Raw genomic sequence first — 25,061 nt, 5'->3', positions numbered from 1 at the left:
ATCAATCAATCAATTGAAGGTTCATTCCGCTGTGGCGACCCCTGAATAATAAAGTGACTAAGCCAAAAAGAGAATGAATGAATGAATGAATGAATGAATGAGTTGGCGGTTCATTCCGCTGTGGCGACCCCTGATTAATAAAGTGACTAAACCAAAATGAATTAATGAATGAGTTGGAGGTTCATTCCGCTGTGGCGACCCCTGAATAATAAAGTGACTAAGCCAAAAAGAAAATGAATGAATGAATGAATGAATGAATGAATGAATGAATGAGTTGGCGGTTCATTCCGCTGTGGCGACCCCTGATTAATAAAGTGACTAAACCAAAATGAATGAATGAATGAGTTGGCGGTTCATTCCGCTGTGGCGACCCCTGATTAATAAAGTGACTAAGCCAAAAAGAAAATGAATGAATGAATAAATGAGTTGGTGGTTCATTCCGCTGTGGCGACCCCTGATTAATAAAGTGACTAAGCCAAAAAGAAAATGAATGAATGAATAAATGAGTTGGCGGTTCATTCCGCTGTGGCGACCCCTGATTAATAAAGTGACTAAGCCAAAAAGAAAATGAATGAATGAATAAATGAGTTGGTGGTTCATTCCGCTGTGGCGACCCCTGATTAATAAAGTGACTACGCCAAAAAGAGAATGAATGAATGAATAAATGAGTTGGAGGTTCATTCCGCTGTGGCGACCCCTGATTAATAAAGTGACTGAGCCAAAAAGAAAATGAATGAATGAATGAGTTGGAGGTTCATTCCGCTGTGGCGACCCCTGATTCATAAAGTGACTAAGCCAAAAAGAAAATGAATGAAGGAATGAATGAGTTGGCGGTTCATTCCGCTGTGGCGACCCCTGATTAGCCAAAAAGAAAATGAATGAATGAATGACTATTTTTTGGTGTATATGGTGTACACTTTCTCTCTCTCGCAAACACACACACACACACACACACACACACACACACACACACACGCACACACACGCACACACACGCACACACACACCACTGGTGGTTTAAAGAATTGGGCCAAACCCCAGAAATTCCACTCCAATTCTATATAAATAAATAAAGAGGCACAATGTGGAGTTTGTGCTTTCACAGCCTCAGTCCTGCAGTAACCTCAGCGTTTGGCCATCCTCTGCCTCGCTCGCACAACAAGAAAAATGTGCCATTTCTTTCAAGAGCTACCTCTTTTCCCAGCACACTTTCTGCATTTCAGAAAGCAGAACCTCCACCATTACCAGCCTTCACTATGTGTGTGTGTGTGTGTGTGTGTGTGAGTGTGTGTGTGCGTGTGTGTGTGTTCATGGGATAGCTTATTTTGCATGGCAGATGCAATTGAGTTTGTGCACACACACTGCTGTTTAATTGAGAATCCGAGACTACATTCTTCAGTGTCATTGGGGAGTGTTGCATATTTGCCACTCTATTCAACTCTATTCATCTTTTCCCATTCACACTAATCAAATGAAATCAACAGGGGTTCAAGGGAAAAATATACTTCATCCTAGGTGTTTGTGAAGCTGCAAAAACATATTTAAACACACGTTTGGCTGCAGTTTTGGGGTGAAATGAACACTAGGGGGCAGTATGAAGACAACAACTTTGGTTTCTTTTCACACTAATAATATATACAAGAATACCAGACGAAACTGACGATTTAAGAAGTATTCTTGTGCAGTTCAGCACCAAATAAATAAACAAATTAACGTTGTCTTTAATTGTAATTGAGTATATTTGCGTCACCTATCTAGTTCCATATGGACAACTTTTCTGGTGTGGTTCATTCTTTCGTAGCTTAATCTATTCCCATTGCCACTCACATTTTCTTTCAGCTATGTCTCCTATTTATCAGGGGTCGCCACAGCGGAATGAACCTCCAACTCATTCATTCATTTTCTTTTCAGCTTAATCCCTTTATTAATCTGGGGTCACCACAGCGGAATGAACCGCCAACTTATCCAGCATATGTTTTACACAGCAAATGCCCTTGCAGCTGCAACCCACTACTGGGAAACATCCATACACACTTATTCACACACATACACTACGGCTAATTTAGCTTACTTAATTCCCCTATAGCGCACGTGTTTGCACTGTAGGGGAAACCAAAGCACCCAGAGGAAACCCATGCAAACTTGGGGAGAACATGCAAACTCCACACAGAAACTGACCCAGCTGGGACTCGAACCGGCGACCTTCTTGCTGTGAGGCCGCAGTGCCAACCACTGAGCTTCTCTCATCTTATCTCTTTCTCTATAGTATAACATCTTTAAAAGTGTATTAGATTAGACTTCTACTTTCAGGGCATTGAATGTGAAGCTAGTAAAAAGTAAAGTGGTCTTTTATGTAGAGCTAATAGAGCTGCTGTCAGAACTGAGGCTGAATGATGTTGGCAGACGGACATTAGAGTCCTCCAGGTGTCCTTAAAGGAAAGAACAGCGCATTTCTACAGCTCCTGTGCCAAAACCGAAGAATGAACAACCAACATGTATGATATCCAAACACATTTACAATGCTCCTTACTTAAAGGGACAGAGTTCAACCCTACAAATGTCTAATTCTTCATCGTTTTCTCATCCTCCACTTCTGAAGGTCTTAGAAGGGATACAGCTGCAGATGCTCTCATTGATGAAAGCATTCTTTTTTGTGACCCTATACAAGACCCTATATGGATAGACCATAATAAAATATAATTTAATAAATAATATGAATAATACTTGGTATTATTACTGTTTTTACATTACTGTGAGGGTTTGATAGGGGTAGATGTAAATAAAATACAATTTAATGGGTTATTTAATAAATAATATGAATAATACTCAGTATAATTGCTGTTTTTACATTACAGTGAGGTTTGGGTTTAGGGGTAGACGTGAACAACATACAATTTAGTGGGTCATTTAATAAATACTATGAATATTTCTCTGTGTAATTACAGTTTTTACATTACTGTGAGGGTTGGGATAGGGGTAGATGTTAATAAAATACATTTTAATGGGTCATTTAATAAATAATATGAATAATACTCAGTATAATTACTGTTTTAACATTACTGTGAGGTTTGAGGTAGGGTAAATAATAACAAAATACAATTTAAAGGGACATTTAATAAATAACGTGAATGATATTCAGCATAATTACTGTTTTTACATTACAGTAAAGGTTGGGGTAGGGTAGATGTTAATAAAACACAATTTAAAGGGTTATTTAATAAATAATATGAATAATACTCAGTACAATTACTGTTTTAACATTACGATGAGGTTTGGGTTTAGGGGTAGACGTGAACAACATACAATTTAGTGGGTCATTTAATAAATACTATGAATATTTCTCAGCATAATTACTGTTTTTACATTACTGTAAATTTTTGAATGGGGTAGATGTTAATAAAATACATTTTAATAAGTTATTTAATAAATAATATGAATAATACTCAGTATAATTACTGTTTTAACATTACTGTAAAGGTTTGCATGGGGTAGAAGTTAATAAAATACATTTTAATGGGTTATTTAATAAATAATATGAATAATACTCAGTATAATTACTGTTTTAACATTACTGTAAAGGTTTGCATGGGGTAGAAGTTAATAAAATACATTTTAATGGGTTATTTAATAAATAATATGAATAATACTCAGTATAATTACTGTTTTAACATGACTGTGAGGGTTGGGATAGGGGTAGATGTTAATAAAACACAATTTAATGGGTCATTTCATAAATAATATAGTAAATTCTTGTTAACTTCTTCTAACAAAACCCAGGAATATATTAAAGAATACTGAAGAAATCCTTTTGTAATTGACTTTCATAGTATTTTTATGATGGATGTCAACGGCTGCTTCAGAATATTTTATTTTGTGTTTAAATAAGAAAATTAATTCATACAAGTTGTAATCGCTGAGGAAATGTTAAATTTTTGGTGAACTATCCCTTTAAATGAATGCTTATTTTATCACATTACTCTTAATAGTTATACTGTAACACTATGAATTTTCTTGTGCACACTAATATGTGTATCACATGACATAAGCACACTAATAAGTACATTTTTTCCCACAATACACTCAGCTGCCAATGTCACGATTGAACCACAAGTGATATAATAAGTGCTTTGTAATTATGAAAACTATTTATGAAAATAAAATAGCGTTGACACCACCAAAACACTGCATCATACTGTTGAAAACATGTTTTAGTGGAAACGATTACCATTCAAACATTGAAAAGCTTCCATTAAAGTCTTTTATCCAGCAAGGGTACACAGCATTGATCAAAAGTGACAGCAAGGACATTTCTAGTGGAGTTATACTTCAAATAAATCCTGTTTACCTTCCATTCATTGAAGAACCTTGAAAAATAAAAGTTTCCACGGAAATATTGTGCAACTAAAAGCTGTTTCAACATTGATAATTGCACTTTAACACACTAACACTTTATGAAATGATTTTAATTCTAGTAGTAAGCATTGCAATTTTTATTCATTCATTCATTTTCATTCAACTTAGTCCATTTATTCATCAGGGGTCAACACGGTGGAATGAACCGCCAACTGTTCAACTATAGCAGGCATGCTCAACCCTGTTCCTAGAGATCAACCTTCCTGCAGATTTCAGTTGCAACCAATATCAAACACACCTGCCTGTAATTATCAAGCGCTGTTCAGGTCCTAATTAATTGGTTCAGGTGTGTTTGATCAGGGCTGGAGCTGAACTTTGCAGGATCTCCAGGAACATGGTTGAGCACTCAGAATGAACGTCCCGCACTGAAAATTAGACTATTTTCCCTGCCAAAAATGCGTATTGTTCCAGATGACATCAGTGTCATCAGTTTAATGAAACAGTCTGGCTGGTCTGGCCGTCTGTCTCTCAGTCTGAATGTGTCCACTGTGTAGAAGAAAAGCTCAGACTGAGAGATCTGCTGGATCTTATCTCTGATTAAACACAGCTAATGGAGCGTCTGCGTGTGTGACGGCTCCACATAATGACAATCACACACACACTGCTAACAAAGCTGAGGACATAACGCATTTACTACTCTCACAGGAACAAATACTACAGTCATTTACAGTCGATAGTGAAGTGTGTCGTGATCCATACTATAGTGAAGTGTATTATATACTTTAGTAAATATTACAGTATTTAAATTACAGTATTGACAACACTGTTAATGAATGTTCCAGCATACTGCAGTCGTTAATAAACTACTAAATACTGTAGTATACTTACATTTTTACTACAGTAAGCTGTGGTGTATTGTAGTGTAATATACCTTAATGGAAAACTACCATATTGGGTCATTTGTTTATGTTACTATTGTTGTTGTGTTACCATAGTGACCATAGAACTAACTAAACAGATTCATTTAAGCACTTTACTATACACACACTCACTGGCCACTTTATTAGGTACAACTTACTTGTGCCGTGTTGGACCCCCTTTTGCCTTGTACCTGCCTTAATCCGTTGTGGCATAGATTTTACAAGGTGCTGGAAACATTCATTAGTGATTTTGCTCCACATTGACATAAGATTTGTTGGCTGCACATTCGTGATGTGAATCTCCCGTTCCACCACATCCCAAAGCTGCTCTATTGGATTGAGATCTGGTGATGTGGAGGCCATTTGAGTGCAGTGAACTCATCGTCATGTTCAAGAAACCAGTCTGAGATGATTTGTGTTTATGACGTGTGTTATCCTGCTGGAAGTAGCCATCAGAAGATGGAGACACTGTGGTCATAATGGGATGGACAGGGTCAGCAACAGTACTCAGGTAGGCTGTGGCGTTGATGCTCAATTGGTACTAATGAACCCAAAGTGTGCCAAGAAAATCTCCCGCACACCATTACACCACCACCACCAGCCTGAACTGCTGATACAAGGCAGGATGGATCCATGCTTTCATGTTGTTAATGCCAAATTCTGACCCGACCATCTGAATGTGTCAGCAGAAATGGAGACAGTCTGCTGGAACCAGTCTGGCCATTCTCCTCTGACCTCTGGCATCAGCAAGGCATTTGCACCCACAGAACTGCCGCTCACTGGATACTTTCTCTCTGTCAGACCATTCTCTGTAAACCCTAGAGATGGTTGTGCATGAAAATCCCAGTAAATCAGCAGTTTCTGAAATACTCAGAACAGCCCGTCTGACACCAACAACCATGCCATGTTCAAAGTCACCTAAATCCCCCCATTCTGATGCTCGCTTTGAACTGCAGCAGATCGTCTTGACCATGTCTACATGCATAAATGCATTGAGCTGCTGCCATGTGATTGGCTGATTGGAAATTTGCGTTAACGAGCAATTGGACAGGTGTACCTAATAAAGTGGCCAGCGAGTGTAGCATGGTTTAAAAACACTACAGCATTTATATTAATTATTCTTGTATTTTTTCATATAGGCTCTCTCCCAGCATGTGAAGCAGCATTGCATGTGTCTGCGGTGTGTGTTTGTGTTGTGTTCTCTTCAGTTCAATGTAGTGTTTGTTCAGTTTGATGGAGTTTTTCCTCCTCTTTCTCTTGTTTCTGGCTATAAATGGACATTGTGTTTACACGCATTCTTCAGAGAGCAGAGGATTTGCGCTTGCCTGTGTGTGTGTGAGCGTGTGTGTGTGTGTGTGTGTGTGAGTGAAAAAAGGAGAGAGAACATTTGTTCATGTGTGTGTGTGTGTGTGTGTGTGTGTGTGTGTGTGTGTGAGCGTGTGTGTGTGTGTGTGTGTGTGTGTGTGTGTGTGTGTGAGCATGTGTGTGTATGTGTGTGTGTGTGTGTGAGGGAAAAAGGAGTGAGAACATTTGTTCATGTGTGTGTGTGTGTTTGTGTGCGCATGCATATATGTGTGTGTATTATATGTGTGTATTAGTGTGTGAGCAGGATTACAAATCTGCAAGGATCTGCAAGTCTGAACACAGCCGAAATCAAAAACAAACCCCGAAACACACCAGACAACACAAGCCATGTAATAAGTGGAGGACATGCTGCTACTTACACAGAGCTGCCATCTCTTTGGGAAGATCCGCCCCAAATCGTCCAAACAGGCTGCCATTGGCCAGAAGATCAAAGGGCGAGTGGTTTCGCATTGAGCTGAAAGCAAAAGGGTAGAACCCTGTCATGTGACTCACAGGTCTTTCCCTATTGGTTGCCATGATGATGATGGCCCTTCCCCAGCGTCCAAATATGGTGCTGTCGTTGAGATTGGTGCAGTCGTTGTGAATTGTTTGGGTCTCCTACTTTCTTTCGGGCGCTTCTTATAAGGAATTCTCGCATTAAGCACAGCGCATCGTTATTCCATTATAAACATGTGTTGGTTTGTGTGGTGCTCATTTGAAGAGAAGATAATATCAGATCCAGATCCTGCGTGGATGTGCAATGGTAAAATCCAACAGGCCCCTGCAGAGAAACACAAGAGACGGGGAAACGTTAAGTGTTTTATTTTATACTTAAAACATTTTATATTTGCAACACATGTTACGAAAAACATTTCTGATTCAAGAAAGCTAAACTTAATTTACTCTGTTCATTCAATTTATCACTGTATTTAGAATGGCACTATTAACATGACATGTACATCGAATGAATGAATGAATCAATGAATGAATCAATGAATCAATGAATGAATCAATCAATCAATCAATCAATCAATGATTTAACGAATTAATCAATGAATCAATGAACAAATGAATCAATCAATCGAATTAGCCAAATCAGTAAATCAATGAATAAACCATCAATAATTGTATCAATGAATTAATCAATTAGTCAATAAATCAGACAAAAAATGAATCAATCAATCAATCAATTAACAAATCAACATCAATGAATCAATAAATGAATCAATGAGCAAATCAATAAAAGAATGAATTAATCAATCAATCAATGAACCAATCAACAAGTTAATCAATCAGTAAATCATCAATAAATTATTTAAAGAATCAATCGATTAATTAATCAATCCATTAAAAAATCAATATCAATTAATCAATAAATGAATAAATCACCCAATAAATAAAATAATACAAAAATTAATCAATTCACAAATCAATTAATCAATTACTGAATTAGTCAATGAATGAATGAATGAATGAATGAAGCAATGAATGAATAAATGAATGAATGAATGAATGAATAAAGTAACTAATTAATCAATCAATGAATCAACCAAGCAATGAATGAATGAATCAATGAATCAATCAACAAATTAATACATGAATTAATCAATGAACAAACGAATGTTCGAATCAATTAATGAACCAATAAACAAATCAATCAATCAATTAATTAATAATTAAATGAATTAATAAATCAATCAATAAAAATCAATAAAATAATAAATGAATTAATCAATGAACCAATCAACAAATTAATCAATCAGTGAATCAATAAATAAATCATCAATAAATTATTTAATAAATCAATTAATCAATTATTCAAGCAATGAATCAATCAATCAATTAACAACTCAATATTAATGAATCAATGAATCACTCAATGGTTAAATTAATGAAAAAAATTATCAAAGAATAAATCAATGAATCAGTTAATGAATTAGTCAATGAATGAAGCAATGAATGAATCAATTGATGATTCAACCATCAAATGAATCAATCAATTTATCAATGAATAAATAAATCAAGCAATCAATCAATCAACAAATCAATGAATGAATCAATTAATAATTGAATAAAACAATGAATTAATTAATCAATCAACAAATTAATCAATCAATAAATAAATCAATCAATAAATCAAGCAATGAATGGATGAATAAATCAATGAATCAATGAGTCATTCAATCAATCAATCAATCAATCAATCAATCAATAAATTATTGAAATAATGAATAAACGAATGGATGAATGAATGAATGAATGAATGAATAAATGAATGAATGAATGAATGCATGCATGAATGAATGAACAAATCAATCAATCAATAAATGAGTCATTTAATCAATCAATCAATCAATAATTAAATCAATCAACAAAAGATTGAAGTAACAAATGAATGAATGAATGAATGTCTTAATCAATTAAATTAACAAACAAACTAACCATTCATTACTATATAATACAAATTTTATAGTGGGCAAATAAATGCACATATATACATCTGTCTATAACATAAATCATCTGTACCCCCTCCTCTCACTTATACTTTGTATTGTATGAAGCAGTAAAGAGACTTGATGTAGTAATCTGAAAGCCAGAAAGATTAAATCCTATCTGTGCATTTAGATTTCACAGAATCTGAAACTGCGATCTGATTTCAGACCACATAGGAATGCGGTTTGGAAAAGTCTGATTTCATGAGGTTTTCTGATGTTTGGACTGTAAACAACTAAATGGATTTGAGCAGGATAAGCTCAAGAAAAGGGGGAAAAAAAAGATTATTCCTTGCTGTTTGAGAAAAGACTTAAATAAAGCCACTAAATAAATGATTTAATAAAAATCACCTGAGATAATGAAGAGAAAATGTGTTAATCGAACCGACATCTGGCTGGAGTGAGAAACGCTGTGAATAAAGCGGGAGCCAACAAACAGATGGAACTGAAGGGGAGAAACAGAGCGAGTCTCTTGTTAGGGCATTCATTTGAACGGCCTCCAAGCCATGAAGTGATTCCAGGCGATGCCATATGATTTAAATCAGAGACACAGCTCAATAAAGCTGCCTCTGTTCTCCTGCCACATACCCAGGGCGGAGGGCACCGCTCAGAAACTCCCCCTTCGGCCGCCCTGATGGAAACTTCCACAGCACAAACCATACATGCACTCAAAACATGATTCATTTGATTTAAAGGGCACCTATGGTGAAAAATCTACTTTTCAAGCTGTTTGGACAGACATGTGTGTAGGTATAGTGTATAGACCGTCATATTGGGGTGATATAAACACACACAGTCCTTTTTTTTTCAATTTAACAACATAAAAACTGTGGACCAATTGGAGCGGTTTTCAGACTGACCACAACTTGACGTAGGAGTGCAGTCGCCCCACCCACCGAACCGAGTGTACTGTTGAGGTTTAAATCAAAGCACTTTCCCAAAATATGTGTCAAAATAAGCTGCCACCAAAAATCCTCCCTCTAGCTAAAACCGAAAATGTGATGGCCAAATTAAGACTCATAATCACCCCAGAGATGGATGAAAGCATCCCCAACAACGAATAACTGTTTAAACATACAACATTTATTATCTATATTCACTGAGAAATTAATAAAAATACTCATTTTCAAAAGGAGGTGTACTCATTATTGCTGAGCACTGTGTGTGAACAGGACTGAACAGTGTGAACTTTTTAATTTTTAGCACATCGCTGTCATGTAATTGTGCCCTCAAACCAATCAAACACTAAGGTACAAGGAAAACGAAGGAGAAACAGCAGATTCAACACATAACAACAACAAGAAACAACAAACTAAATTACAGCACGAGGCAATAAACGAGGAATAAATAAAGGGATAATGAGTAACTAAATGAGGCACAGGTGAACACAATCATTGGAAATATGTGTCTATAAAATATGGCATCTGCAACTGTTTTACTCACTGGCTGAGTATATAAAAACAAGTTGCTTGATGTTGTAACCTGAATGCCAGAAAGGAAAGAAAAATGTCTGTTCAGATTTACAAGAATCTGAAATTAAACTAATAAAACTCTGAGTTTTGAGTATAAAAACATCCAGAAACGGAAACAGAGGATATATCATTCATTCATTTTCCTTTGACTTAGTCCCTTATTTATCAGAGGTCGCCACAACGCCAACTTATCCAGCATATGTTTTACACAGCGGATGCTCTTCCAGGTGCAAACCAGTACTGGGAAACACCCACACACTCTCTCATTTACACACACACAAAAATACACTACGGCCAATTTAGCTAATCAATTCCCCTATAGCGCATGTGTTTGGTCTGAGAAAACCCACAGCAACTCGGGGAGAACATGCTAACTCCACACAGACACACCAACTGACCCAGCCGAGGCTCGAACCAGCAACCTTCTTGCTGTGAGGCGACAGTGCTAACCACTGAGCCACTGTGTCGCCCTAATTGTTTTTTTATTTCACAGAAATTTATTATTTTAGATTTATTTATTATTTTATTTATTAGATTGGATTTATTTTATATGTGGTTTTATTTACAGGTACCATGTAGGTTTATTTGTATTTTTTTTATTTATAGATTTTAATTCAAAATATGTTTTACATGCTGCTTTGAAGTTTATTATCATGAAGAGTGTTAATCCATGCACTCTCAGAAATAAAGGTACTAGATCTGTCTCTGGGGTGGTACCCTGCACTGAAAAAAAGAGGGTTTACTGGATTTACTTTTTTTTTTTAAGGTAAGTGGTTGCAAACAATTGATATGGGCTGAATTTAAAGTGTAACACTACTAAACATAATGTGTTTGTTTAAATTTAGCCCATTTAAAGTCTGCAAGCAGCTACCTTAAAAACATTTTGTAAATTGAATCCATATTTTTTTGTTGTGGTTTTCTTGCCACTGAGTCTGAGACTCGTTTTGAGTATCTACCCATACCAAAACTTACTACGATACTTACTACTTACTAATACCATAATACATGAAAAAAATCTAAAATATATCAGACAAAAAAAAAAAAAGATCTGTAAATGAACAGTTTTGCCTTGTTATGTTTAAAGTCTGTATGAACCGGAAACTACTACTGTATTTTTTTCCCCATATTGTGACGCAGTTCCAAGAAAAACAAAATATTAATTGAGAAAGCAGTGGGCGTGGCTTGTTTTTCTCTACTGCGAGCTGATTGGATGCGGTAAAGTAGGCGTTTCGTTCAGAAAGATGGGGAAAAGGGTTTGGGGAGAGTTATTACAACCTAACAGACTCCTCCTGCTCATCATTTCTGTTTATTGATTGACAGCTGGAGGGGCGGGGTTAAGTATGTTAGCCACGCCCACTACCTCAGACTGACCTAATTTGAGAATTTAACTGAACACAAACAGGAAGTGCACCTTCAGATTTAATTAAAGATTACAAGGGCAAACCCTTTAATTTTTCTTAATGATATGCACAGAAGAATTTCACCACAAAACTAAAAATGCGAGCTAGGAAAATCACTACGGTTAGATTTGATTTCATGTGTACTTTAAATGAGTTTGCTCTAACGTTGAGTCTCTCCTCCAAAGCAGACTGTTCTCTGTGTGTCTTTGTGTCTCTCTTTAATTGCTGTCTGTGTGCGTTTGGAGCAGGACTGCAGTAAACTGTTCCACATGTGAGGCCTGGTGCTCAGTGACCATGTTTCACAAGCATCAACACTCTGATCACACACACACATACACACACAGCACATGCAAACACACACCCGGCACATGCAAACACACCTACTGCATGCACTGACACACACACGACCCTGTTTTCTATCTATTAAAGGTGCCGAGAGAAAAGTGAATTCCTCGGATCGTCCTCATCCCTCCCTCTCTGACTCGCTGTCCTCTGAAAATCCCCCTGCTTGACATGTTTTCGTCTTCAGCGGTTTCTTCATCTCATTCAAGATGACAGTTTTCAAGATGTTTTCAACAAGGCGATGAGAAGAACAATCATAAAAAAAACACCAGAGAGGGATGAAAGAAAACAATGAGGATGTGTTTTCTGAAAGACTGAGGGGAAATGCAAGGGCATAACAGAGAAAGGAAAGAAGGAAGGAAGAGAGAAAGAAAGAAAGAAAGAAAGAACACCTACTATAAAATAACATGCTAAAAGAAGGATGGATGGATGGATGGATGGATGGATGGATGGATGGATGGATGGATGGGTAAAAGTAAAAAAAGGAAAAAATGTTAGAAAAAATGGAAAGAGAAAGGAAAGAAAGAAAGAAAGAAAGAAAGACAGAAGGAAGGAAGGAAGGAGGAAGGAAGGATGGAAGAAAGTAAAGAGAAAAAAAAGAAAGAAAGAAAGAAAGAAAGAAAGAAAGAAGGAAGAAGGAAGGAAGAAGAATGGAAGGAAGGAAAGAGGGGAAGAAAAAGGAAGAAGGAAGGAAGAAGGATGTAAGGAAGGAAGGAAGAAAGGAAGGAAGAAAAGAAGGAAGATGGATGGATGGATGGATGGATGGAAGGAAGGAAGGAAAGAGAGAAGGAAGAAGGAAGGAAGAAGGATGGATAGATGGAAGGAAGTAAGAAGGAAGGAAGAAAGAAAGAAAGAAAAAAGTAAAGAAAAAAATAAAAAAGAAAGAAAGAAAGAAAGCAAGAAAGAAGCAAGGAAGGAAGAAGGAAGGAAGGGAGGAAGGAAGAAGGAAGAAAAAAGTAAAGAGAAAAAATAAAAAAGAAAAGAAAGAAAGAAGGAAGAAGGAATAAGGAAGGAAGGAAGAGGGAAGGAAGGAAGGGAGGAATGAAGAAGGAAGAAAAGGAAGGAAGGAAGGAAGGAAGAAAGGAAGGAAAAAAGTAAAGAGAAAAAATAAAAAAGAAAAGAAAGAAAGAAGGAAGAAGGAATAAGGAAGGAAGGAAGAGGGAAGGAAGGAAGAAGGAAGGAAGGAAGGGAGGAATGAAGAAGGAAGAAAAGGAAGGAAGGAAGGAAGGAAGAAAGGAAGGAAAAAAGTAAAGAGAAAAAATAAAAAAGAAAGAAAGAAAGAAAGCAAGAAAGAAGCAAGGAAGGAAGGGAGGAAGGAAGGAAGGAAGGAAGGAAGGAAGGAAGGAAGGAAAAAGTAAAGAGAAAAAATAAAAAAGAAAGAAAGAAAGAAAGAAGCAAGGGAGGAAGAAGGAAGGAAGAAGGAAAGAAGGAAGAAAAAAGTAAAGAGAAAAAAGAAAAGAAAGAAAGAAGGAAGAAGGAATAAGGAAGGAATAAGGAAGGAAGGAAGGAAGAAGGAAGAAAAGGAAGGAAGGAAGGAAGGAAGAAAAAAGTAAAGAGAAAAGATAAAAAAGAAAGAAAGAAAGAAGGAAGGAAGGAAGGAAGGAAGAAGGAAAGAAGGAAGGAAGGAAGGAAGGAAGAAAAAAGTAAAGAGAAAAAATGAAGAAAGAAAGAAAGAAAGAAAGAAAGAAAGAAAGAAAGAAAGAAAGAAAGAAAGAAAGAAAGAGCGCTGTATAAAATGCACAGAACAGAATAAATGCTGACGGCAGGGTTGCAGTAAGAGCAGAAGCGTCTGAAATGAGAGCAGAGAGTAAACAAACGTGGAAAAAAGCAAAGGCAGAACTCAAACATTCCTCTCTTGTGCAGTAGTTGCTCATTAATTAGATACACATTGGGCATAAGGAGAGAAGTGTGTGTGTGTGTGTGTGTGTGTGTGTGTGTGTGTGTGTGTGTGTGTGTGTGTGTGTGTGAGGGGTGAATGAGGCCGCGCACCATATAAAATGCAAAGGTTTTTATTTCCAGCAGTAAAGCGGTGAAATAACGAGCAGCTCTACACATGTTCTGCCTATAGACTGTAATGGCCTGTGAGTACAGTGTGCCAGTGTTCACCATGTAGTGTACTGTATACAGCTGAAGTCACAATGCTTCACCTTACTGTGATTTTCTTCTTCTTTTTCAAATATTTCCCAAATATGCAACGCAGTGGCGCAGTAAGTAGTGCTGTCGCCTCACAGTAAGAAGGTCGCTGGTTTGAACCTCGGCTCAGGTGGCGTTTCTGTGTGGAGTTTGCATGTTCTCCATGCATTCGTGTGGGTTTCCTCCGGGTGCTTTAGTTTCCCCCACAGTCCAAACACATGCGGTACAGTACAGGTGAATTGGGTAGGCTAAACTGTCCATACACTGTAAAAAAAAAAATATTATTTTACATAAAATATCTTAAATCTTAATATGTTATCTGTAAGTTTTTACAGTAATTTTTTTGTCATTTCAAATTATTTTTAAAACTTAGTAAAATGACAAACACTCTGACTAAATTAACAGTTTGACTTTTATTTTAGGTGCTTTTTCATTAAAGACAAATTACTGACATTTTTGTTTTTATACGGGGAAATTACAGTATTATTTATACAGTTTATACAGTTTTTTGTGTTAAATTATGTTCAAAAGTCCGTAAAAATGACAAACAACATCTGTAAATGAATAGCTTGACTGTTATTTTATGTACTCTATAATTAATGACAAATTACAGCAATTTCTCTGTTTTATACAATAAAATTGCCGTATTATTTACACAGTGTTTTTTCCTGGTTTTTTAAAGTATGTTTGAAATTACGTAAAATTAAAGTAATAAACTTTAACTAATTGCTCTGTTAAAAAAAAATCGTAAAAAAAGGTTAAATGAGTGTGAATGAGTGTGTATGGATGTTTCCCAGAGATGTGTTGCAGCTGGAAGGGCATCCGCTGTGTAAAACATGTGCCGGATAAGTTGGCGGTTCATTCCGAAATAGCTGCCATCGCGTCATCCAGGTGGATGCTGCACACTGGTAGATGAGGAGATTCTCCCCTATGAGTAAAGCGCTTTGAGTGCCCAGAAAAGAGCAATATAAATGTAAGGAATTATTATTATTACTAATATTATTATTCCACTGTGGTGACACAGATTAATAAAGGGACTCAGACGAATAGAAAATGAATGAATGTTTAACAGATTCATAAATTTCACACAGCATTTGCTGTAATATTTTTTCTTATTTGTTTTATTTTGGCTAGAATAACAGCTGTTTATAACTGTTTTAAAGTCATTTTAAGGTCAATATTATTAGCCCACTTAATAATAGTTTTGCATTGTCTACAGAACCAATCACTGTTATACAATGACTTGCCTAATTACCTTAACTTTACCCTAATTAACCTAGTGAAGCCTTTAAATGTCACTTTAAGCTGAATAACAGTGTCTTAAAGAATATCTAGTCTAATACTCTATCCTGTCATCATGGCAATGATAAAAATCATTCATTCATTTTTTTTCCTCACAGCGGAATGAACCGCCAACTCATCCAGCATATGTTTTACACAACGGATGCTTTTTCAGCTGCAACCCAGTACTGGGAAACATCCATACACACTCATTCACACACACACTCATACACTAAGGCCAATTTTGTTAATTAATTCCCCTACAGTGCACCCAGAGGAAACCCACGCCAACACAGGGAGAACATGCAAACTCCGCACAGAAATGCCAACTGGCACAGCCGGAACTTGAACCAGTGAGCTTCTTGCTGTGAGGTGACAGTGCTAACCACTGAGCCACCATGCTACAAGTTTGTTTTCATGACACGTTTTTTTTAAGGGCACCTATTATGCATTAGACATCAAGGTCCATTGCGAACACATAGCTAGCGTCTAGTGCAGGCCCGGATTGGCTAATCGGGAGGACCGGGAGAATTCCCGGTGGGCCGGTCCGTTTTTTGGCCGCGAGGGCCGGTGTCCCTAGCTGCAGAATCTGTTGCTCTCAGCAGTCACACTTTTCAAATGTATTTATTTACTTGACCACAGCCTTTTTATTCATTCTTTTACCGCAACTCTTCTCTTTTCATCTATTTTAATGATTATAAAACTCAGTTGTGTCCCCCTTCTGAACGCAGCTATTGTGGTCCAGTGGTTAGCACGTTAGAATATGACACTGCGGACCCGAGTTCGAACCTCGTTAGAGTAACTTATTGTTTTCATTTTTATTGTTAAGACATATAATACTGTTAGGGTTGTTGAACATTTGAAGTTCTAAAGCAGCTATTTTCTCAAAAAAAGACGTGATAGTGTCATTAGAAATACTGATTTGGAAATGACCTTATTTTAATATAGTCAGTCGTGAACTGAGGTGGGCCGGTCTGAGGCTTGAAACTCCAGGGCTGAAAAGGTGTCCCACTCCGGCCCTGGTCTAGTGTGTGTGTTTCTGGCTGTAGGGTTTGTCCACACCGTTACTTCACTGTCAACAAAAGCTCCAGTGTGCCCCTGTTTCAATGCTGCCTTTATGGGACGGGTCGCCTGGCAGAACCTGCTCTCATTTACAGAGAGTGCAGGTAATGAGGTGATGCCCGCACACTTTCCCTGATGCAACATGGGGAAATATTTATCTCACTGAGACAGGGGGTGGACAACAGTCTGGACACAACTGAAAGAGTGTTTATAAATAAACAACAGCACTCTTTCCTTTTCCTGTCAATTTACCCAGTGTACGTTAAGTCAGCATGAAAGTTAAGACTGTGTTACCTTCACTTTTACACTATTTTTATATATATATATATATATATATATATATATATATATATATATATATATATATATATATATATATATATTTAAATGGGTAAAATGGTAAACAGAGCAAGAACAATTGTGCGCAAGACTTGATTTTGTCCGACATGGAATATGCACACAGATTTCCACATATTTTTGAGCTTATTCAGCCTAAATGAACTACTAATTTGCTGCTTATTAATAGCTATTGAGGTAGTAGTTGAGTTTAGGTAGTAATATAGAATAAGATTATAATAATAAGTAGTAATAAACAGATGATGTATTAATATTATCAGGTAAAACGTAAAATATAGATTGCACTGCATGTTCGCTTGCTAAATTGGTCTATTTCATGATATTAAAGTCCATCAATAAACCCAAATCGATAACAAATAAACTTGCGACCTTTTGATTGTGGACAGTCGGTTACAGTGGGAGACTAGGTTGTTGCTAAAAAGGTATACAGCTGTGGCCGGAAGTTAACAAGAATTAAATATATTATTTATTATATAACCTATTAACTGTATTTTATTCACATCTACCCCTACCTTCACAGTCATGTAACAAAGTTATTATACAGAGAATTATTCATATTATTTATTAAATTACACATTAAATCACATTGATGTAAAAACATTAATTCTTGTTGTACAGGGTCACAAACATAATGTTAAACTTTTATGACTATATGCAGCTGTATCCCTTCTAGACTTTACTGGGAGACTAGATAGATAACTTGAGTATCTGTGGCTGTATCCCTTTTAGACTTTGCTGGGAGAGTAGATAGGTAACTTGAGTACATGTGGCTGTATCCCTTCTAGACTTTACTGGGAGATTAGATGGGTAACTTAAGTATCTGCAGCTGTATCCCTTCTAGACTTTAGCAGGAGTCTCGATAGGTAACTTGACTATCTGCAGCTGTATCCCTTCAAAACTTTACTGGAAAACTAGAAAGGTAGCTTGAATATCTGCAGCTGTATCCCTTATAGACTACCAGGAGACTAGATAGGTAAATTGACTATCTGCAGCTGTATCCCTTATAGACTTTACCAGAATACTAGATAGGTAACTTGAGTATCTGCAGCTGTATCCCTTATAGACTTTACTAGGAGACTAGATAGGTAACTTAACTATCTGCGGCTGTATCCCTTCTAAACTTTACTGGAAAACTAGATAGGTAGCTTGACTATCTGCGGCTGTATCCCTTCTAGATTTTACTGGAAAACTAGATAGGTAGCTTGCAAAACTGCAGGTGTATCCCTTCTAGACTCTACCAGAAGATTAGATATGTAACTTGAGTATCTGCAGATGTATCTCCTCTAGACTTTACCAGGAGACTGGATAGGTAACTTGTCAAGTTTCGTGTAATTTACATTTAATTACTAGTGTTTTCTTCTCCGTACACAACACAGTTTACCGACTGCTAATTGCTCTGAAGTCCTCCTAGCGTCACCTTAATTTATGACCGCGAGCAGGAACATCCAATTAGTCGTAAAGATGTTTTGGACTCGGTCAGACGCGTCTAGCGCATAATAAAAATAGTGGGAAGAACAGTTTTAATAGTTTTCCTGGCCAACAAAACACGCAGCCTGCCACAGACACATAAACCGCATGTGTTAATTGAACTTCTGTGGAATATATTCAAAGTTATGACATTATATCATGCTATATGTAATGCTCTGGCACAGAAAGGGCATGAATTCATCAAAGCAACCTTTCAAAAAGGAGCGCATAAAGAAAGTGCTGCATTTATGAGCTGCTCTCTTTGGGTTAGCTTGAGCTCTGCACTCCTGGATGATTCCTTCATGTTGGACAAGGACCTTTATGTCACTTTGAATGTGGATTTTAATTTAAAATGAGACTATAATGCAAAAATCAATTTTATAAGGGGTTTAAACACAGTTGTGTGGAAACAATGTGTGAATATAACCAGCTTCTAATGTTAAACATAAATTAATTCTATTGTTTATAGTCAGACTTGATTATAAGTCTGCAGAAACACTTTGATTGACGTCCTCCCTTTCAGAGGGGGAAACTGCTTAAATTAGCATAATCAGCCCTGAGTGAGAATCAGCAGTCTGTTAGTAGAGTTTTGAGCTGCTGAACATAATGCGCACACAAACCCGGTGCAAAAAGGTGCAAGACGTGTTTGGTGTGATTTGTTGCAATTTTCAGACAGTAATTTTCATGTTTTGCACCACATTGTTTAGAAACCACATGCTGGTCTGAAAGGAGGTGTGTTAAGGCGCATTGTTGTTGCTGTCACAATCACCAGCGATCTAATCCTGACAGATCGCTGGTAAACACGCAGTTCCCTAAAGAACTACAAATCCGCCGGTATATGGACTATAACTAACAGTCATGCACCGCTTACACGCACCTGTTCCAGATTCTGCTGATTGCCCTCACTCACAGCCAGAGGATCATCATGGACTGATTACAAGGACTTAATAAAAAGCACACATGCACACTTTATTGCAGAGTCATTAGCCCCTTTCACACAGTGATAGCGTTTAATATCTGGAAAATATCCGGAACTACTTTACCGGTAAATTCAAAAAAGCGCTGTTCACACAGGCGAGGGCGTTACGGAATTTTTCCAGAAAAGACAGCTCAATTCTGACATCATTCACCACAAATGAGCTATAAACGGCTGCGCTTGTATTTGTAAACATTTGACTACATCACAAACTCTGTGGATGATCAGTATTGTGAACATCTTCGATGAAAACATGTGGAGGATCAATTTCGCATGTCGAGATGTTCATAATGTGTGCTGGCATTCACGGCTGTTACACGGGCAAACACAAAGCTTGAAGGTAAACAAACAACGGCTTATCATAATTATCTTATCGATGATTATTTACACGGTTGGCATTAAGAAGAATATATAAGCGTTATCTGACTAACATCTAGCAGCTAAATGCGTCTGGGAAAATATTCAAAGGCTTTTATTCTCATAAACCGCACGGACGTGAATGTGTCTGACTGTTCTGATTGGCTAAAGCAGACGTCTCACGTCAGCACGTTCTAGACGTGCATGCGCTCTTTCCGGCAATCTTCCTTTTGCATTCACACACGCATTCCGGCAAATTACCGGTAATGTTACAACTTCTCTTTCCGGAAAATAGCCAGAATGAATTTACCGATATTTTCAAAAAGGGCCTGTTCACACATACAAATTGCCGGTAATTTTCCGGAAAGGTCTGTATGTGTTTGAAAGGGGCTATTGTTATACAGTTAGTGAACAATACGACTCGCCTTTGCCTTGTTTTGCCGTGTTAAGGCTTGAACACACCGGAACACCTTTCGTTTGCGTTTATCGTCAGTGTTTTTTAAGATGTTTTTCCGGATTCAAACCCAATCGATTGTCACTGGTGTCGAGCAGAAGAGTATGCAAAAATCACTCCGTGATGTTAGATGGCGCTACACAACTTAAAGCTTCTGACACCCGCTTGTAACACAGAAGAAGATGACAGAAAGTTATGGATGGTTGAAGCAGCAGCTCCAGCTCTAGCGATGAAGAGATGATTATTGTTCACCAGTGCAATAAGCAGCTCCATGTTCATAAACGCCTCTGAGATCTGAGCTCGCATTGACAGTTTTGGGCTTGAGCTTCTCCAAGAGCTGTTTACTGTAACTTCAGCAGCTCTGTGCATGTAAACAAAAGTGCCAATCAGATTGGTGGAGATGGTTTAGACGCGGCGTGTCAAAACAAAAAAAACTAGCATGAGGCGTTTCTTTAAAAATGACGATTTTACGCCTGCCGTTTTGCGCGTTGGTGTGCACAATCACATTAATGCCCTTTATTTAGTCACAATGCGTTAAATGATGGAAAACACAAGCAAAAAAAAAGTCTCGGTGTGCACCGGCTGTCAGACCCTTGCCTTGTTTTATTGTTTATTCCTGTATGCTGCCTGCCTTTTGACCTTCTTCCTGTTATTTGACTACGACTCTGGATTCCCTGTATACATCCGATCATTGACTGCCTGACCATTCTCTTTATAATAAATCCTGCATTTGGGTCCGCGGAGTTTGAGAGGTTATAAGAATAAGCACTCATTAAGGATTGGAACAAGTAAAGCAAATAGTGAGCACATTTGCAATTTTGAGTGAACTATCCCTTTAAATTTGACACACGCCGCTATGAAATTAAAGCAGAAATGCACTCAGCCAATGGCTTCGATCTTCTAGTTTCCATGCAAAAATTTAAAATCACACAAATTTATATGGATTAGCCACTTTTCTGACAACATGTCAACACGTTTTGAGATCAGGGTGGAAAATGTGTATACAAAGCAACCCAACTATGGGTGAAATATATATGGACAAACCCAACCGATGGATTAAAATGTTCATTTAAAAGTGATTGTAAATAAATGTATCTTACTTAAAGTCGTTTAAAGGTCCATGCATGCAGGTCTGTTTCAAACGTTGAACATAAAAGAAAATATTTTTAAAATGCTGAAAATTAGTATTTATTGACTTCCATAGTGTTTGTTTTTCCTACTATGGAAGTCAATGGTCAGCCGAATCAAATGTTATCACTCTACTGAAGGTGCGATATCAGTGGTTATCAACTGATAGATATGGACCAGTAGAGGCCTACTGGCATGCTCAGAAGGCTGTTATCATCCATCCACATGGTTAATCAGCTATAGATCATATACGGCTTTAGCCGGAAGTGAACGATAATTATTTGTATTATTTCTTAAATTTCCAATCAGTTATATTTTATTAATGTCTACTCCCATCCCAACCCTAAACCCAACCGTCAAGGTAACGTAAAAACAGATCTGGATCTGGAGTCTTCTCTATTAGTATAGCTGATTACCCATGCGGATAGATGATAACAGCCTTTTAAGCCTACCAGTAGGTGCAAAAGGCCCCTACTGGAACATATCTATCAGCTGACAACCACTGATAATGCACATTCAAATCGAGGGATAACATTCGAAGTGGGTCCAATGGTAACAGGTCTTTAGCATTCTTCAAAATATCTGCTTCAGAAGGAGGAAACTCATTAAGGATTGAAACAAGTAAAGCAAAGAGTGAGCACATTTTCATTTTTGAGTGAACTATCCCTTTAAGTTTGACACGCGCCGCAATGATGTAAAAGCAGAAACGCATGCAGGTAATGCCTTGAGTTTCCATCCTCTAATAAATTGGAACACAAGCCGTCTCTGCCGTCCAAAAAATATTTTTATGAGTGCGGTCACTGTTGGTGCACAATAACTTCAATTTACGAGCGTCATTATGTCGTTGGCTGCGTTGTAAAAAGTGGTCAGAATATGCGTAAATATTCTTAATGGCCACAGTATTGTATACAGTGGTCACAGTTAGTCGACACCAGCTCTGAGTCCTAGTGGAGAGGGTCACCGAGCACATCATTCAAACACAAATTCTGCACACACACACACACACACACACACACACACACACACACACACACACACACACACACACACACACACACACACACACACACACACACACACACACACACACACACACACACTCTGTCACCATTTATACACACTCAAACAACAGTTTACATTATTTACTATCAAAGTCAATGGGGTCCAGAAATAATGGCAATGTTTTAAACTCCCTTATCTGCCATTGTATTCACACAAAAATGGTATTAAACAATCCTTAAACTGCTTTTTGTCACGATCACACATGTCCTACAAGATTGGAACTACACGATAGTAATATTAAAGGGGTAGTTCACCCAAAAATTTTAATTTTCTCATTATTTACTCTCCCTCAAGTGGTTGTAGACCCTTATAGGTTTCTTTCTTCTGTCAAACAGAAATAAAGATATTTTATAGAAAGCTGAAAATCATTGACTTCCAAAGTAGGATAAACAAATACTATGGAAGTCAATGGTTACCGGTTTTAACATTTTTTGAAATATCTTCTTTTTGTGTTTAACAGATGAAATAAATTAATATAGGTCTGAAATAAGTAAAGGGTGAGGAAATGATGATTTTTGGGTGAACTGGCCCTTTAAGATCAGAATGAAACCACTAAGCCAAGGTTTTCTTTGCCTTTTATGTGTATGTGAAGGTCTGTGTACATACAAACGTTCTCACCAGAATAGTATATAAGTGCAGTAGGTGTGTGTCTGATTTTGTTACTACACTCATAAAAAATGCTTTGGGTCAAACATAGACAAACACAACCACTGGGTTAAGGCATGTCATTTAAAGGCACAGTTCACCCAAAAATGAACATTTATTCATTATTTATTCTCCCTCAAGTGGTTGTAAATATTTATGAATTTCTTTCTTCTGTTGAATATAAAGGAAGATGTTTTGAAGAAAGTTAAAAATTGGCAATAATTGACTTACTTAGTTGGATAAACAAATACTGAGGACGTCAATGGTTACAGGTTTTTAAAATTTTTCGAAATATCTTCTTTTTGTGTTTAACAGATGAAATCAATTAATAAAGGTCTGAAACAAGTAAAGGGTGAGTAAATGAGGATTTTTGGGTGAACTGGCCCTTTAAGGTCAGAATGAAACCACTGAGCCGTGGTATTCTTTGCCTTTTATGTGCACTTGAAGATCTGTACAGTAGCATGTCTTACGAACATTCTCACCAGAATACCATGCAAGTTACTACACTACAATTTGTTACTAATGCTTTGGGTCAAATATAGACAAACTCAACCATTGGGTTAAAGCATGTCATTTAAAGGCACAGTTCACCCCAAAATGAACATTTACTCACTGTTTACTCTCCCTCAAGTAGTTGTAAACCTTTCTTCTGTCAAATTCAAGATGAAAACTGGTAACCATTGACTTCCATAGTAGGATTAACAAATATGAAAGTCAATGGTTACAGGTTTTGATATTTTTCGAAATACCTACAGTAGCCCCTCCCCTTTTTGAAAAACAGCCAATAGCGTTTCGTTTTATCACGGCTCTGCCAGAGAGAGTGGTTCAGCTCAAGTGCATCTAATGAAAAGCCAATGAGAAGAAGGGGGCGGGGCATGGCAGATACTAAAGAGCATTTGATTGGTCAGAAGTTTTGATGAGAAACCGATGAAATAAATGGTTGATGCATATAGTTTGAAGTGACAAACTACACGCTTTAGATGTTTATAAATGTACGTTTTGTCTGTTTTTGTGCACACTAGCTTACAGATCCAAAATAACTGACTAACATTACCGAAACTAACATCTAAAAAACCTTATTTTAATTTTACTGGGGATTTACATTGAATTAATCAAATTAACCCAACATCGGGTTTGTCCATATTAGACTTTAAACAACCCCGCATTTTTTAGTGTAACAATACCGATGATCAAATGTTTAGATACAAAACACACACACACACACACACACGCACGCACACACACGCACACACACACACAAATACACACTCAAGCTGTCGAATCTCCAGAGGCTTACATTTTAATCCCGGGTCTTGAAAGAATAGGTTTGATAACAAGTGCTGACACAGAAGACAACTCTCTGCATATGAAACACACAATGGCGGCGTTATACTGAGCAGACTCTGCCGCTCGACCCCGGGAGGTGAAAGATCGCGACTGTGGTCACCTTTTAGTGCCTGAAGCGACGGGTGTGGGTCAAAGGTCACGGCTAATTGAGATTGCGGCCAGGTACCAACACACACTCCACACACACAGGGATAAATGACAGCTTTGTCTACAACGGCGAGGATTATGATTGAGTTAAGATGCATGCAACTCCTGCTATTATATTTAAAAGTGCTTTATATATAGTTAAAGTCAGAATTATTAGCCCCCCTGTATTTTTTTCCCAATTTCTGTTTAACAGACAGCAGATTTCTTCAACACATTTATAAACATAATAGTTAATAACTCATTTCTAATAACTGATTTACTTTCTCTTTGTCATGATGACAGCATATAATAGTAGACTAGATACTGTTCAAGACACTTATAA

At 37.2% G+C, this 25,061-nt stretch overlaps 2 protein-coding genes across 5 annotated transcripts in view; both read right to left on the bottom strand.

Moving 5' to 3' along the window:
- rbms2a (RNA binding motif, single stranded interacting protein 2a) overlaps nt 1-25,061 on the bottom strand; it is a 608,287-nt gene that overhangs the window by 448,080 nt on the left and 135,146 nt on the right. The gene's annotated exons all lie outside the window — the stretch shown is intronic.
- rargb (retinoic acid receptor, gamma b) overlaps nt 1-25,061 on the bottom strand; it is a 139,987-nt gene that overhangs the window by 43,301 nt on the left and 71,625 nt on the right. For all 3 annotated transcript variants that reach the window (XM_087271675.1, XM_087271674.1, NM_001083310.3), the window contains 1 exon segment: nt 6,998-7,398. In XM_087271675.1, the coding sequence (XP_087127801.1) occupies nt 6,998-7,154 (157 nt within the window). In that variant the 5' untranslated portion in view covers nt 7,155-7,398.

The sequence above is a fragment of the Danio rerio genome, chromosome 11, assembly GCF_052040795.2.
Source record: "Danio rerio strain M-AB ecotype USA chromosome 11, GRCz13ab, whole genome shotgun sequence".
NCBI classification, from domain to species: domain Eukaryota; kingdom Metazoa; phylum Chordata; class Actinopteri; order Cypriniformes; family Danionidae; genus Danio; species Danio rerio.
This window is presented reverse-complemented; position numbering and strand designations above follow the sequence as displayed.